Genomic DNA, 13,330 nt, shown 5'->3' with positions numbered 1-13,330 from the left:
GGGTTTAGAAATCTCCAGGGGTTGATCTCTGATAGGTTGTGATCAGTTAATTGTCTTTGCAGTGTTAGATGTCATCACCCCTGTGGCAGGAGACCTATCTAGGTCTGGATTTAAAGTCCCCAGCCATTATAATTTTATGAGTTTTCACATTGGGAATGGATGCAAATATATTTTGGATGAAATCCATATCATCCACATTGGGTGCGTAGATACTTATCAAAATCACTTTACAGTGAAATAAATTACCCATGATGATCACATATTGCCCATCAGGATCAGATACTACATGATGAATCATGCGTTCTTTTAGATAATGTGGATGGCCGGATGTGCGCGTGTTGTTCACTTGTAGAAGAGATGGGAAGAAGGCAAGCTGGTGGAAGTAGTGTGATGTGCTGGGAAACCTCGGGTCCTGGTTTTCATGTGGATGTTACTTTGACACATTACCACCTACCTAAAGATATTTGCAAACCTCATCAACCCCTTCATGGAAATGGTATTCCCTGAATGTGCTGGCCTCTTTCAGCAGGATGATGGGCTCTACCACACTGCAAAAATTGTGCAGCAATGGTTTAAGGAACACGACAGAGAGTTCAGGGTGTTGACTTGGACTGGAAAATCCCCAGAACTCAATGTGATCGCAGATCTGTGGAATGTAATAGAATTGCAAGTCTCGTCCATGTAGGCCCCGCCTCTTAACTTATAGGACTTAACGGATCTGCTGCTAAGGTCTTGGTGTTTGATAGTACAGGATAGTGAGAGCTGCCTTGGTGGCACGAGTGGGACCTACACGTTATTAGTCAGGTGGTTTTAATGTTGTGGCTGATTGGTGTAAGGTGGACAGGTCCTGGTAAACGTTGACTAGGCAAAGGTGTATTTTTCTGTAGTGTTAGAAATTCAGCAATTGTACAATAGTTGATATTGTGGTTTTTGACTTTCATCTTTTTGATTTTGATTTGATAGACTTCATTAATCCCTGAGAGGAAATTGTCTTTTCGCATGAACTCTGGGGGTTAGAGTGCAGGATCTTGAATTGCTTCTGAAAAAAGAAACACACTAAAATACATAACTACTTGAACAGTGTTGTGGCGTAAACTAATTATACTAATAGTAACATTTTAAAGACCTGTTCTATAGAGTATGACTTTCTCCTCCTTTCTAATCTCTCTGACCTTTGTCTCTACAGGTGTGAAGACTGGACGCTGTGTAAATTATAATGAGACGTTCAAGACATGTGAAATCCGAGGCTGGTGTCCTGCTGAGATTGACTCTGTCCATTAGTGAGTAAAATTTCCTTACACAAGACGATAACATTATTCATCTATTTTCAAACCCATTTGATCCAATTATAGATCCTCCTATTCAATACCACAACGATTATCCTCCAAAAATACTTTGGACTCACAAAGTCGTTTTTCTCCCCCAACATGAAGAGAGACGAGGTATGCTGTGCAGCACCTCATTTTCTTCAATGGTCCCATCCTTGTACTGCTTAGCATTGTCTTTATCCACAAGGCTGCAACTCTCCAGGCACATCACGTGAACGCAATGTCCTCCATCAGGTTTAGTATTCAAGTAGGCCTTCTTCATGACTGATATTCTGTCCGTTCAAATGCATGATTATGCACATTTTTTATGATGATCTGTTTTAATCGATGCTCATTCATTCCCACATCTACTATTTGACAATGTCTTGAATATGTTTTCTTGTTACATGATTTAAATTCAGCTAATATGAAGTCATCTACTACAGCATTTTAATACAGTGCACCTTCTTACTGCTTCTTGGATCCACTGGTCTGGGTTGGAATCCAACACTTAGTTGATGTCCCTATAGACTCTCCACAATCTCCCTGTATCTGCATAGGTTTCCTTTCACATCCCAAAATGTGTTGGATGGATTAATTGAGGGTTCTAAACTGTCCGAAGTGTGAGTACGAGAGTGTGTGTGTGATGCTCTGACACTCTGCTGAGGGCTCTTTCTTTCCTTACGATTAGTGCTACCAATAGAGGCTTTGGCTTCCCACAACCCTGAATCGGACTAAATATTTTTCAGAATTTTATTAAGTCATCTACCCTGTCAGTATAAATTCACATACTTAGCCCCTGAAGTTCAAATGGTGGTAACCTGTGTGTTAGAGTAGAACATCTTCAGCTTTTCACTGGTCTACAAAAAAATATTTTTTATTTGCTACTGGGAACTTCAGACCAGCTCTCTATTAAAGATTTTTACACTGATTTCATACAGTATATGAAATTAGAATAAAGCTAGCACGTCAGATTTTTGAGACACACATCATTGCCTTTTTGACACTTTTGAATATCAATATATCAACACGATATCTAAAGTTTGAACTCTCTCAAACCAAAATTGTTTGTATGTGTTTATTCTGAAAACAAACCAGAAGACGATACCAGAGACACTTTAAAAGATGTTTATGTCAATTTACCTCGATATAAAAGTGAGGTCAGTGTGCTCAAAATTGTCTGAGGCATTTGCTTTTGCGCTTGTACTGCACATCCATCTCTCTTTGCATGAACCAATAGTAGTCACCCATCATGCTCGGAGTGAATTTTTCCCCGATATTGGTTTTCCATCACCTTTACATCTTGATGTAATCTTTCCCTATGCTTATCTCTGACATCGCTGAGATTTGGTGGAAAAAAGTCGAGATAATAATGTAAAAAATGCGTCTTCAGAGACATTCTGGCTCCTGTAAGCTAAAATACTTTCAGCAAATTCTGCACAAGGTCAGTATAATTCTCTGCTCTGTGACTGTCAAGAAAATTCTGGACAACCTGCACGAATGAGGGCGCTGATTCAGTGGGCTTCAGTTTCCTTTTGAACTCATCGCCAGGCATCAGTTCACAGATTTCTGGGCCAACAAAAACACCTTCCTTAACTTTGGCTTCACTTCTCTTGAGACCAAACTTATTTCTTAAATGCTGAAATGCATCGCCTTTACTGTCCAGTCACTCTAGTTGTCCAAGACCTGGAACATCATAACTAAAAAATGGGACATGCTGCTGGACGAAAACGGTTTTCAGATTTCGAGTCAGCAAGTGAAGTTTGTTAAAGTACAGGTGACAGAATCCCAGTAGCAAAATGCTTGTTGACCAGTGTAGTCAGCAATCAGACCAACTTTGACATCGCACAAGATGCAAGAACTTCTATAAAATATTCATTTCAAATGAAATAAAGATGGGCGGCACGGTGGCGCAGTGGGTAGCGCTGCTGCCTCGCAGTTGGGAGACCTGGGGACCCGGGTTCGCTTCCCGGGCCCTCCCTGTGTGGAGTTTGCATGTTCTCCCCGTGTCTGCGTGGGTTTCCTCCGGGCGCTCCGGTTTCCTCCCACAGTCCAAAGACATGCTGGTTAGGTGGATTGGCGATTCTAAATTGGCCCTAGTGTGTGCTTGGTGTGTGGGTGTGTTTGTGTGTGTCCTGCGGTGGGTTGGCACCCTGCCCGGGATGGGTTTCCTGCCTTGTGCCCTGTGTTGGCTGGGATTGGCTCCAGCAGACCCCCGTGACCCTGTGTTCGGATTCAGCGGGTTGGGAAATGGATGGATGGATGAAATAAAGATGGAGCTGTCATATGAAAAGTGTCAGTTGATTTAATATACATGACCTTTCCCTCATTTAATAATGTTCTAACAGGTGCATCTCACTGATCCAAACCTGACACACCATCTCTGGAAAGAGGGAGAAACATACACAAAGATAAAAGGAGGAAGCAGCAACACAACCAACATAATAAGAACATTATCTTTTTGGGCCTTACAAGTTCAATTTCTTCTGTGTAGTATTACAGTAATCCCTCCTCAATCGCGGGGGTTGCATTCCAGAACCCCCCATGAAAGGTGAAAATCTGCGAAGTAGAAACCTTATGTTTATATGGTTATTTTTATATTGTCATGCTTGGGTCACAGATTTGCACAGAAACACAGGAGGTTGTAGAGAGACAGGAACGTTATTCAAACACTGCAAACAAACATTTGTCTCTTTTTCAAAAGTTTAAACTGTGCTCCATGACAAGACAGAGATGACAGTCCGTCTCACAATTAAAAGAATGCATACATATCTTCCTCTTCAAAGGAGTGCGTGTCAGGAGCAGAGAATGTCAGAGAAAGAGAGGGAGAGAAAAGCAAACAATCAAAAATCAATAGGGCTGTTTGGCTTTTAAGTATGTGAAGCACCGGCGGACAAAGCAGCTGCTAGGAAGAGAGCAATGTGAAGGAAGTCTTTCAGCATTTTTTTAGAGGAGCGTCCGTATCGTCTAGTGGTGCGAACAGCCCCCCTGCTCACACCCCATCCATCAGGAGCAGAGAATGTCAGAGCAAGTGAGAGAGAGAGAGAAAGGCAAACAATCAAAAATCAATATGTGCTGTTTGATCTTTTAAGTATGCGAAGCACCGTGCTGGAAGCATATCGCTTGACAAAGCAGCCACATTTAAGCCCAGCAAGGAAGAGAGCAATGTGAAGGTAATCTTTCAGTGTTTTTTGAGGAGCGGCCGTATCTTTTACCCCAGGAAAGAAATTGTCATTTATATCCTGTTTCGACTGCCTGTTTGTTACTTCTAGAGCAGGGGATTGGCAATGTCGGTCCTGGAGAGAGCTGCAGTGGCTGCAGGTTTTTGTTCCAACCCAGTTTAAGTCAATTATTGCTGATGAAGCACTTATTGTTTAAGTGATAGTTTGATGCTTCATTTTAGTGGTCTCGCTTGTTAAGTTTCTCCTCCCTTAATTGCTTATTTCAGTCTTAAAGAACTGCATTCAGTGTGTTAATAGCTCCTTATTAGCAATAAGATGAAAAAATGTCAAAGCAGCCAGCAGTTCTCCATCTAACTTGTTTCCATTTACATCTGTGTGTGTTCATCATGCACTAACCCTAACCCTAACCCTAATTTGATTTAATAAAACACTTAATAGAAAAATGTGACAGACTGAAAATGATCAGTTTTAGGCTTCAAATCATTTGGATAATACCCTTGGAAAGGAAAAAATCTACAAAATAAGAACCAAACATTGCAGACTAACAAGCCATAAAATTAAATAAGTTGTGAGATTGGCAAGGATTTGTTTCTAATGAAGCAACTGGGTTGGAACGAAAACCTGCAGCCACTGCGGCTCTCCAGGATGAACTTTGCCCACCTCTGTTCTAGAGCAAGCATTCTCATACTCGGGCCTGGGGACCCACTGTGCCTGCAGGTTTTTATTCCAAGCACCATTTGTTTTTAGTTGGGCTCTTGGGATAATTAATGAACTGCTATTTCTCAGTTTCTGTGTTTTAGGAAAAATATAGAAATTAAAAAGCTAAATTTGGTAAAAAAAATATATAAATAAAACATACTAATGAATTATATGGGAATGATATATTATTTTAACAATATTTTCATCTTTATTTTCATTCTAATTTTCCAGGTATTCTAATTGTTTATATAATCCATTATATACTAATTAGCGGGTCTGACTCTAAAGTAGTTGCAGCCTTTGATTATTCAGTGTTGTTTGCCTGGGTGTCTGCTCTGCTTGTTTTTAATTGTCATTATTAAGATACAATGAAGGGAGCAAACTGCACAGAGAAGGGCAAAATATAATGAAATGAACACAAGAGAGTTAAGCATTTAAATCTATAGTAAAAATAGAAATATTTTAAATGCCTTATAAATGTGAAAATCATGCTGCTGTGCTTTTCTGAATATAAAATAAGAGAAGAGAAAAAATACCAGATAAATGAGATCAGTGTTATCGGTTGTTGTCACTGATTATGAATCTGCTTGAAACAAAAATCTGAAGCCACTATGGGTCTCCAGAATCGACTTTGTGAACCCCTGTGTTAAAGTCATCATTGTTATGGAACAGGTAAGCCACCTTGGTAAATTTGCCACCTGCTGGTCATAGGAGATTTATGCCTGTTTCTGACTGCTTTATGTATAGCTTTTTGAACCTTTATATATTCATCCATCCATCCATCCATTTTCCAACCCGCTGAATCCAAACACAGGGTCACGGGGGTCTGCTGGAGCCAATCCCAGCCAACACAGGGCGCAAGACAGGGAACCAATCCTGGGCAGGGCGCCAACCCACCACCGGACACACACAAACACACCCACACACCAAGTACACACACTAGGGCCAATTTAGAATCACCAATCGCCTCTGTAACTCCAACATTAGCCACTAACTAACAAGCAATCTGCTCTGTGGGCTGAGCACTGTCTGTCTTTGGCTTGATGATATCAGAATGCCATCTTTTACATTCCACTACTTACTAATTTGAACATCTATCTATCTATCTATCTATCTATCTATCTATCTATCTATCTATCTATCTATCTATCTATCTATCTATCTATCTATCTATCTATCTATCTATCTATCTATCTATCTATCTATCTATCTATCTATCTATCTAAGTGGTGAGAGGGTATCAAGGTGCAATCCCAGCTTATAAAGACGCTCTATAAAAAAATGTATGAATCGCACTCTGCAGGTGGAGATAAGTGACTGCAATGATTTCTAGTCTTCAGACATATACAGTAGGTCCTGTCACAAAAAGCATTATGAGACATTAGAAGATTTGGGGCAGCCACCCGTATATTATATCCTGACTGCAAAGAGGTAAATTAGTCAGTGTTCGTTACTCATGTGAGTCCAATAGAGAACTGAATTACTGCCTTAAAATGGCGGCTTTTAAATACAAGCGGAGGAAGTGATGTCAACAGAGCTGGAACAGGAAGCTATGTCATGAGTGCCGCTGAAACTGGAAGTGATGTCATTTGTGGCGCCAGAACCGGGCGGGATTTCCCGAGAATGGTCTGTAAGGGATTGAGAGAGACAATTAGTGCACCTTGCCGCCCCCTGGTCAGGCATGGCATTACTATTATTCAGGCCCTTTAGTTGTCTCCCGATCACACGTGTGTGACAGTGCTTACATGTGTTCTTCCTTGATCCTGACTAGGAGATACCAGGTTTATAAAATACCTGGATAGTTGAATATTCATTGCTGACTTTACTTTTTAATGAAGTGACATTTTTGGTTAAGGAGGCCCTTCTTATTCTTGTTTAACCAGCAAACCCCTGATTCTTGAAAGAATCGCAAATCCAAGAATGGCAATCACTTTCTGTTCCCTCCGATCTTTGGAGGGATGAAAAAATCATGGAGGGTGGGTGCGTCCTGGGAAAGTTTTCATTTAATTAAATAAATATATTTGTACTAAAGCTGTTTTTTTTTGGAACGGTGACTCCTTTGGTTCTGGTGTTTCAGAAGCGCGTTGTAGGCGCCTTCGTTCATTGTTTTTATCCATCCGGTTTCGTTTTTGTTTTTCTATGGCTGTCGTTAGCTAGAAGTCGTTTGCTGATGGTGGCTGATTTGCGTGCTGAAGTGACCATGGCGGTGGATCCGGGCTTGAAGACCTACATTACTAAACGAAGGTTGTATATGTGGTGGTGTGCACGTTCACGTTTGGGCGGTGGTTGTATTGTGCACGGCTTGCTTCTGGCCTCTGGCATCCATGCATATATACAACCTGGCGTGCACATTTTACCTCAAGTTTAGGTTACAAGTTGTGTTGTGTTGTTTGGGCGCCACCTACTGACTCTGGGAAGCTGCTGGGTTTGACTCTGGGGCGCTGAGACGCTGTGCGCGTATGCTTTCGGCGCGGCTTGATTCTGGCATCTAGCATTCGTGCATATATACAACCTTCGTTTAGTAATATAAATTAAATGATGTGTGCTTGTATTACGTACTTCAGCAAAAAGTAATATTGTCCTCAATCTGTTTAACATAAGAACAATCTGTGCACATAATGAAGTTTTGTATGCTTGTAAATTGTGTTGTCTTTATCTTGCACTTTTCACAGCCAGCCAATGCTCGAGGCTGAGAACTTCACTATTTTCATCAAGAACAGCATTCGATTCCCTCTATTCAACTTCACTAAGTGAGTGCTGTCCATTGTTTTTAAGCCATGTTCTCTGTCACTGGTTTGTTCTTTTGATTGATGACAGACAATGAATGAATTCCTTCCTGGGATACACTCATAGTTAAAAGCTGGTGTCATTTAAAATTTTTCTCTTCTGCTCTTTGTTTAGGGGGAACCTTTTACCAAATATTACAAAGGAATACATTGAGACCTGTTTATTTGATCCCAGGACAGACATCTATTGTCCCATCTTTAGGTTGGGTGATGTTGTTCGATTTGCTGGACAGGACTTCAAAACACTGGCTGATCGGGTAACTACAAGAGGATTGTTTGGCTTGAGGGCAAATGGAGGATGTAACAACTTTAAATTGTACATTCTTTAATTTATACCTGAAAGGGAGGTGTGATTGGGATTAAAATTGGATGGGTCTGCGATCTGGATAAATCGGATGACCAATGCAACCCTGCCTACTCCTTTACCAGGCTGGACAGTGTCTCAGCGAAAACCAAGGTTTCTCCAGGGTACAACTTCAGGTATAACTAAAGACAAAATCTTGTGTGTGGGTGTGTGTGTGTGTGTGTTTGAACTGCATTAAACTAGTCTTTTTTTTTAACTCCCAATTTTAAGTTTTCTTCTTCTTGCAAACTAGGTACGCCAAATACTTCAAGAAGGCAGATGGAACAGAGCACCGGATTTTGCTTAAAGCTCACGCAATCCGAATTGATGTACTCGTCTATGGAAACGTGAGTGCGACTATGTGCTTCAAAGAGAGCAGAACTTGTTCAACGTATGTAATTCACGGTCAGAGTCAGGACTGTCTGCTCTTCATTTGGTCAAGAAAAACACTCAAAGCCACAAGATTAGCTTCTTGAGTAATTTCATTAGTTTCCCAGGTTTTCTGTTATGGTTTGTCTGACCCAGACTGTCTGACATTTCTTTTGTTTAGACACATATAGAAACATAGATAATGCAAAGCACTACATAGGATAGATAGATAATTAAAGACACTGTAATCGATAGACATATCGTGAATGTGAGGATGTCAAGTAATTACATTTTTTAATCAGGATCAATCATGAAATTTTATTCAATTGGTCTTAATTAATCACATGCTTAATCAAGGTGATTTTGATTGCTCAGTGATGTCCAGTGGTCTCATGTGAATGTCACTGCCTTACAACTTCTTAGCTACTTTAAATTGTGAGGACTTTTTTCTTACAAATGAATCATTGATATGTGATGCAAGTTTCCTAGGTGAAGATAATATGTGAGAATTTTCAGAACCTACGGTTTGAATGATGCCTCTCAGCCCTTCATCTTCAACTCTATTTAAAATTCTGATGCCGTCCATCTTTCAATTCCAGTAGCTACTGCTTTAGATTTTGTTTCATTCATAGATAAGTGTACAGTGTACATGCTGGATTAATTTTGCTAATTTAGCATGACTTCATAAAAGTAGTATATCCATCCATCCAGTTTCCAACCCGCTGAATCCGAACACAGGGGTCTGCTGGAGCCAATCCCAGCCAACACAGGGCAGGAACCAACCCTGGGCAGGGTGCCAACCCACCGCAGGGCACACACAAACACCAAGCACACACTAGGGCCAATTTAGAATCGCCAATCCACTTAACCTGCATGTCTTTGGACTGTGGGAGGAAACCGGAGCGCCCGGAGGAAACCCACGCAGACACGGAGAGAACATGCAAACTCCACGCAGGGAGGACCCGGGAAGCGAACCCAGGTCCCCAGGTCTCCCAACTGCGAGGCAGCAGCGCTACCCACTGCGCCACCGTGCCACCCTAAAAGTAGTATATTCTGCTGTTAATAGATGTGTCAAAGACATTTCACTTGCATAATATTTGAATTTGCCAGCACTAAGTTTAAAAAATATTAGCATTTATGTTTTTAAACTGCCTGGGAGTGTTTTAAATTGAAAGGAACGATCATGAACTCTGTCACATGCATCATTAATGGACTAGTCCAGAGAGCAAGGGGTGTGGAGGAACACATGTGCTAAATATGATTAAGGAAAAATAACACATTATACTTTTGAAATTAATTGCAAGTATTGACACTTCAGCTTTGACCGCCCTAAATTAAAGACATTGTGATAGACGGATAGATATTTACTAGCCTGCGGTGGGCTGGCACCCTGCCCGGGTTTTGTTTCCTGCCTTGCGCCCTGTGTTGGCTGGGATTGGCTTCAGCAGACCCCCGTGACCTTGTAGATAGGATATAGCGGGTTGGATAATGGATGGATGGATATTTACTAGCTGCGCTACCCGTCTAAGACAGACTGAAATCTAAATAATCAATGTAGACTTCAGAATATTCAGTGGTAGCGTTTGCAGTGTACCATCTATTGAAAAGTAATCTGTAATGCATCCATCCATCCATTTTCCAACCTGCTGAATCCGAACACAGGGTCACGGGGGTCTGCTGGAGCCAATCCCAGCCAACACAGGGCACAAGGCAGGAAACAATCCCGGGCAGGGTGCCAACCCACCGCAGGACACACACAAACACACCAAGCACACACTAGGGCCAATTTAGAATCGCCAATCCACCTAACCTGCATGTCTTTGGACTGTGGGAGGAAACCGGAGCGCCCGGAGGAAACCCACGCAGACACGGGGAGAACATGCAACCTCCATGCAGGGAGGACCCGGGAATCGAACCCAGGTCCCCAGGTCTCCCAACTGCGAGGCAGCAGCGCTACCCACTGCGCCACCGGGCCGCCCATCTGTAATGCATGTATCAATAAAACAAATTACATTTTTTATCTCAATGGATGGCACATCAGAAACATTAAAACTGCTTTGACAATACAAAATGGGATATAACAGAGACACAGCAACAAACTGACATAGAGGCACACAGACACTTGTCCTTTATTAAGGTGGATATATATATATATATATATATATATATATATATATATATATATATATATATATACACTAGGGGGATCGCTTCGCTTGCCAACCCCCCTGCCTGCACTACGTGCCAGCCACTTCATGTCTCTTTCTCTCACATTGTGAAGAGGGGAGCTGAACGTACCCCAAGGAGACGCGGTCACTCCTACAAAACCCCCTCTTAAACGGTGATACAATGGGAAACAACTAGTTTTTTTTTTACCTCCTCTTTGCTCGATCAGCTGCTGGATTGCTGCTGCTGCTACTGCTGCTGCTGCCGTGCCACGTGATCTGCATTTTCCGTTGCGCTTCGAACATTTAAAAGCCTGTACAGCAGCTGTCCTACTCTTTGTCTTTTATTTTCGGTCCCAGGTGTGGTTAAATCTCTTGGCACAAAGTCTCATCTTGCGGGACGCGAGTTCTTGATATTTTTTAGTTTATAATTTTAAAACGGAATAAGAATCTGAAAATCTAACAATATCACATTAAAGTTTGATAAATTCTGAAAAGAATGATAGCAAACATATATATGTAGGTTTTAAAATAAACCTGATTTAAAGCATGACAAAAAATGTGATATAAAAACATCACATAAAATCTTTGCGCAAAATCCTTGCACTTTTAGGCTTACGATTTTATATACAGAGAGTAGATATATGTAAAGGTTAATATATATAAGTAAAGGTTAATATATATAAAATATACATGTATATACAAAATAATATGAAGAGTACACAACACATGTTTCTCCCTAACTGGGACAAAAATACTGTATCACATATTTATGATGTGCTTCTCGCAACTGAGAGGACATGGCAGAAGTTTGCCAACTGGCTGACCAACCATAAGTGTTATCTGGTAGGTAACCACCTAATAATCAGATTGTGATTCAGACTTTAAAAAAAAATATGTATTTATTTATTTATTTGTTTGTTTATTTATAAAATAGTTAATATATATAGTATAGAAAGACACAACAACGTGAGAAGGTTGGGGCACCACCCTGGTAACCCAGTATAACTGAACATTTGCACAAAATGAAAATATGCAACATGTTGCAGAAACATGTTTTCAGATGTGGGTTCAGAGCAGAACCAACTCCAAGATGGCTGCACTGCTCAAGGAGGGCGGACAATGGAAGTGATGTCAGAGGTGGAATGGCTGTCAGTCTTTCATTTTGAAGAGGGAGGAAGAGAGAAGAAATTAGCAGACAGTGCCAACCCCTCGTTCCGCTGGTAACTACTATAACAAGATCCCTTATGCTGTCTCCCAAGTGTTCACACGTGACTATATATATATATATGTATATCTTTATATGTGTATATGTATATATATATATATATATATATATATATATATATATATATATATATATATATATATATACTGTATATATTCATCCATTATCCAACCCGCTATATCCAAACTACAGGGTCACAGGGCGCTAGGCAGGAAACAAACCCTATGCACAGGGCGCACACACACACACACATACACACACACCAAGCACGCACTAGGGACAATTTAGAATCGCCAATGTACCTAACCTGCATGTCTTTGGACTGTGGGAGGAAACCGGAGCACTCGAAGGAAACCCACACAAACACGGGGAGAACATGCAAACTCCATGCAGGGAGGACCTGGGAAGTGAACTCAGGTCTCCTAACTGCAAGGCAGCAGTGCTACCACTGCCCACCATGCCACCACCGATTTTGATTGTGCACTTTAAAAATTGTAATAAAATATATGTACATATATATATATATGTATATTTATGAACATGTATAAACAATTTGGCACTAGTTATTGTATTTTATGTTGTGCCATAGCCAGATAGATAGATAAATATGGGTGCTATTATTTTCTGTAAACATAGACTATATAAAATATACACATACAATCACCATGCAAATCAATTCAGACCAATAGATGTTAACAGCATCATAAATATTATAGACAGATATACAAAAAAAATGGTAGTAAAACTGGCATGGCACAGCAGTTACTGTTGCTGCCTCACAGATCCATCATTGCAGATTTGTACCCCATATGACTGTCTGTGTGTTCTTTGTATCTTATCCTTATGTTTATATGAGGTTTATCTCAGAGCATCAAGGCTTTCTTTCTTTTTTTTTTTCATTTCAAAAACATGTGGGTTAGGGGTTTCAATATTGTCTGAGTATGAATACGGGTGTGCGCATTAACCTCATGTTCACAGTCAGTTCCTGCTTTTTCAACTCTGAATTGAATTAATTTAGTCATAGAATATAAAGAAAAAAAAATCAAATAAATTGTTCCGTTTTGAAAATCTTCCAACTTCTGCATTCAGCGATTTATTTATATTTAATTATCTTGGTTTATGTTGTAATGCACTAAGAGTTTCATAACAAGTGGAAGTGGGTTGTGGTGGAATAGATAAACTCTCTTTACATTATTTCTGCCGAAAACTCCCAACTTATTAGGAATTTAGGTTCTTTCTATTACATTAAAA

The 13,330-nt window shown here is 40.4% G+C and overlaps 1 protein-coding gene across 1 annotated transcript in view; it reads left to right on the top strand.

Moving 5' to 3' along the window:
• LOC114658619 (P2X purinoceptor 3-like) overlaps nucleotides 1-13,330 on the top strand; it is a 61,720-nt gene that overhangs the window by 34,017 nt on the left and 14,373 nt on the right. Inside the window, exons 5-9 of the mRNA XM_051932579.1 lie at nucleotides 1,187-1,280; nucleotides 7,861-7,938; nucleotides 8,090-8,231; nucleotides 8,318-8,454; nucleotides 8,571-8,664. Of these exons, the coding sequence (XP_051788539.1) occupies nucleotides 1,187-1,280; nucleotides 7,861-7,938; nucleotides 8,090-8,231; nucleotides 8,318-8,454; nucleotides 8,571-8,664 (545 nt within the window). The remainder of the gene's footprint in view (nucleotides 1-1,186; nucleotides 1,281-7,860; nucleotides 7,939-8,089; nucleotides 8,232-8,317; nucleotides 8,455-8,570; nucleotides 8,665-13,330) is intronic.

This window comes from Erpetoichthys calabaricus, chromosome 10 (assembly GCF_900747795.2).
Source record: "Erpetoichthys calabaricus chromosome 10, fErpCal1.3, whole genome shotgun sequence".
NCBI classification, from domain to species: Eukaryota; Metazoa; Chordata; class Cladistia; order Polypteriformes; family Polypteridae; genus Erpetoichthys; species Erpetoichthys calabaricus.
The sequence above is the reverse complement of the archived record's forward strand: the minus strand, read 5'-3'. Positions and strand labels throughout refer to the sequence as shown.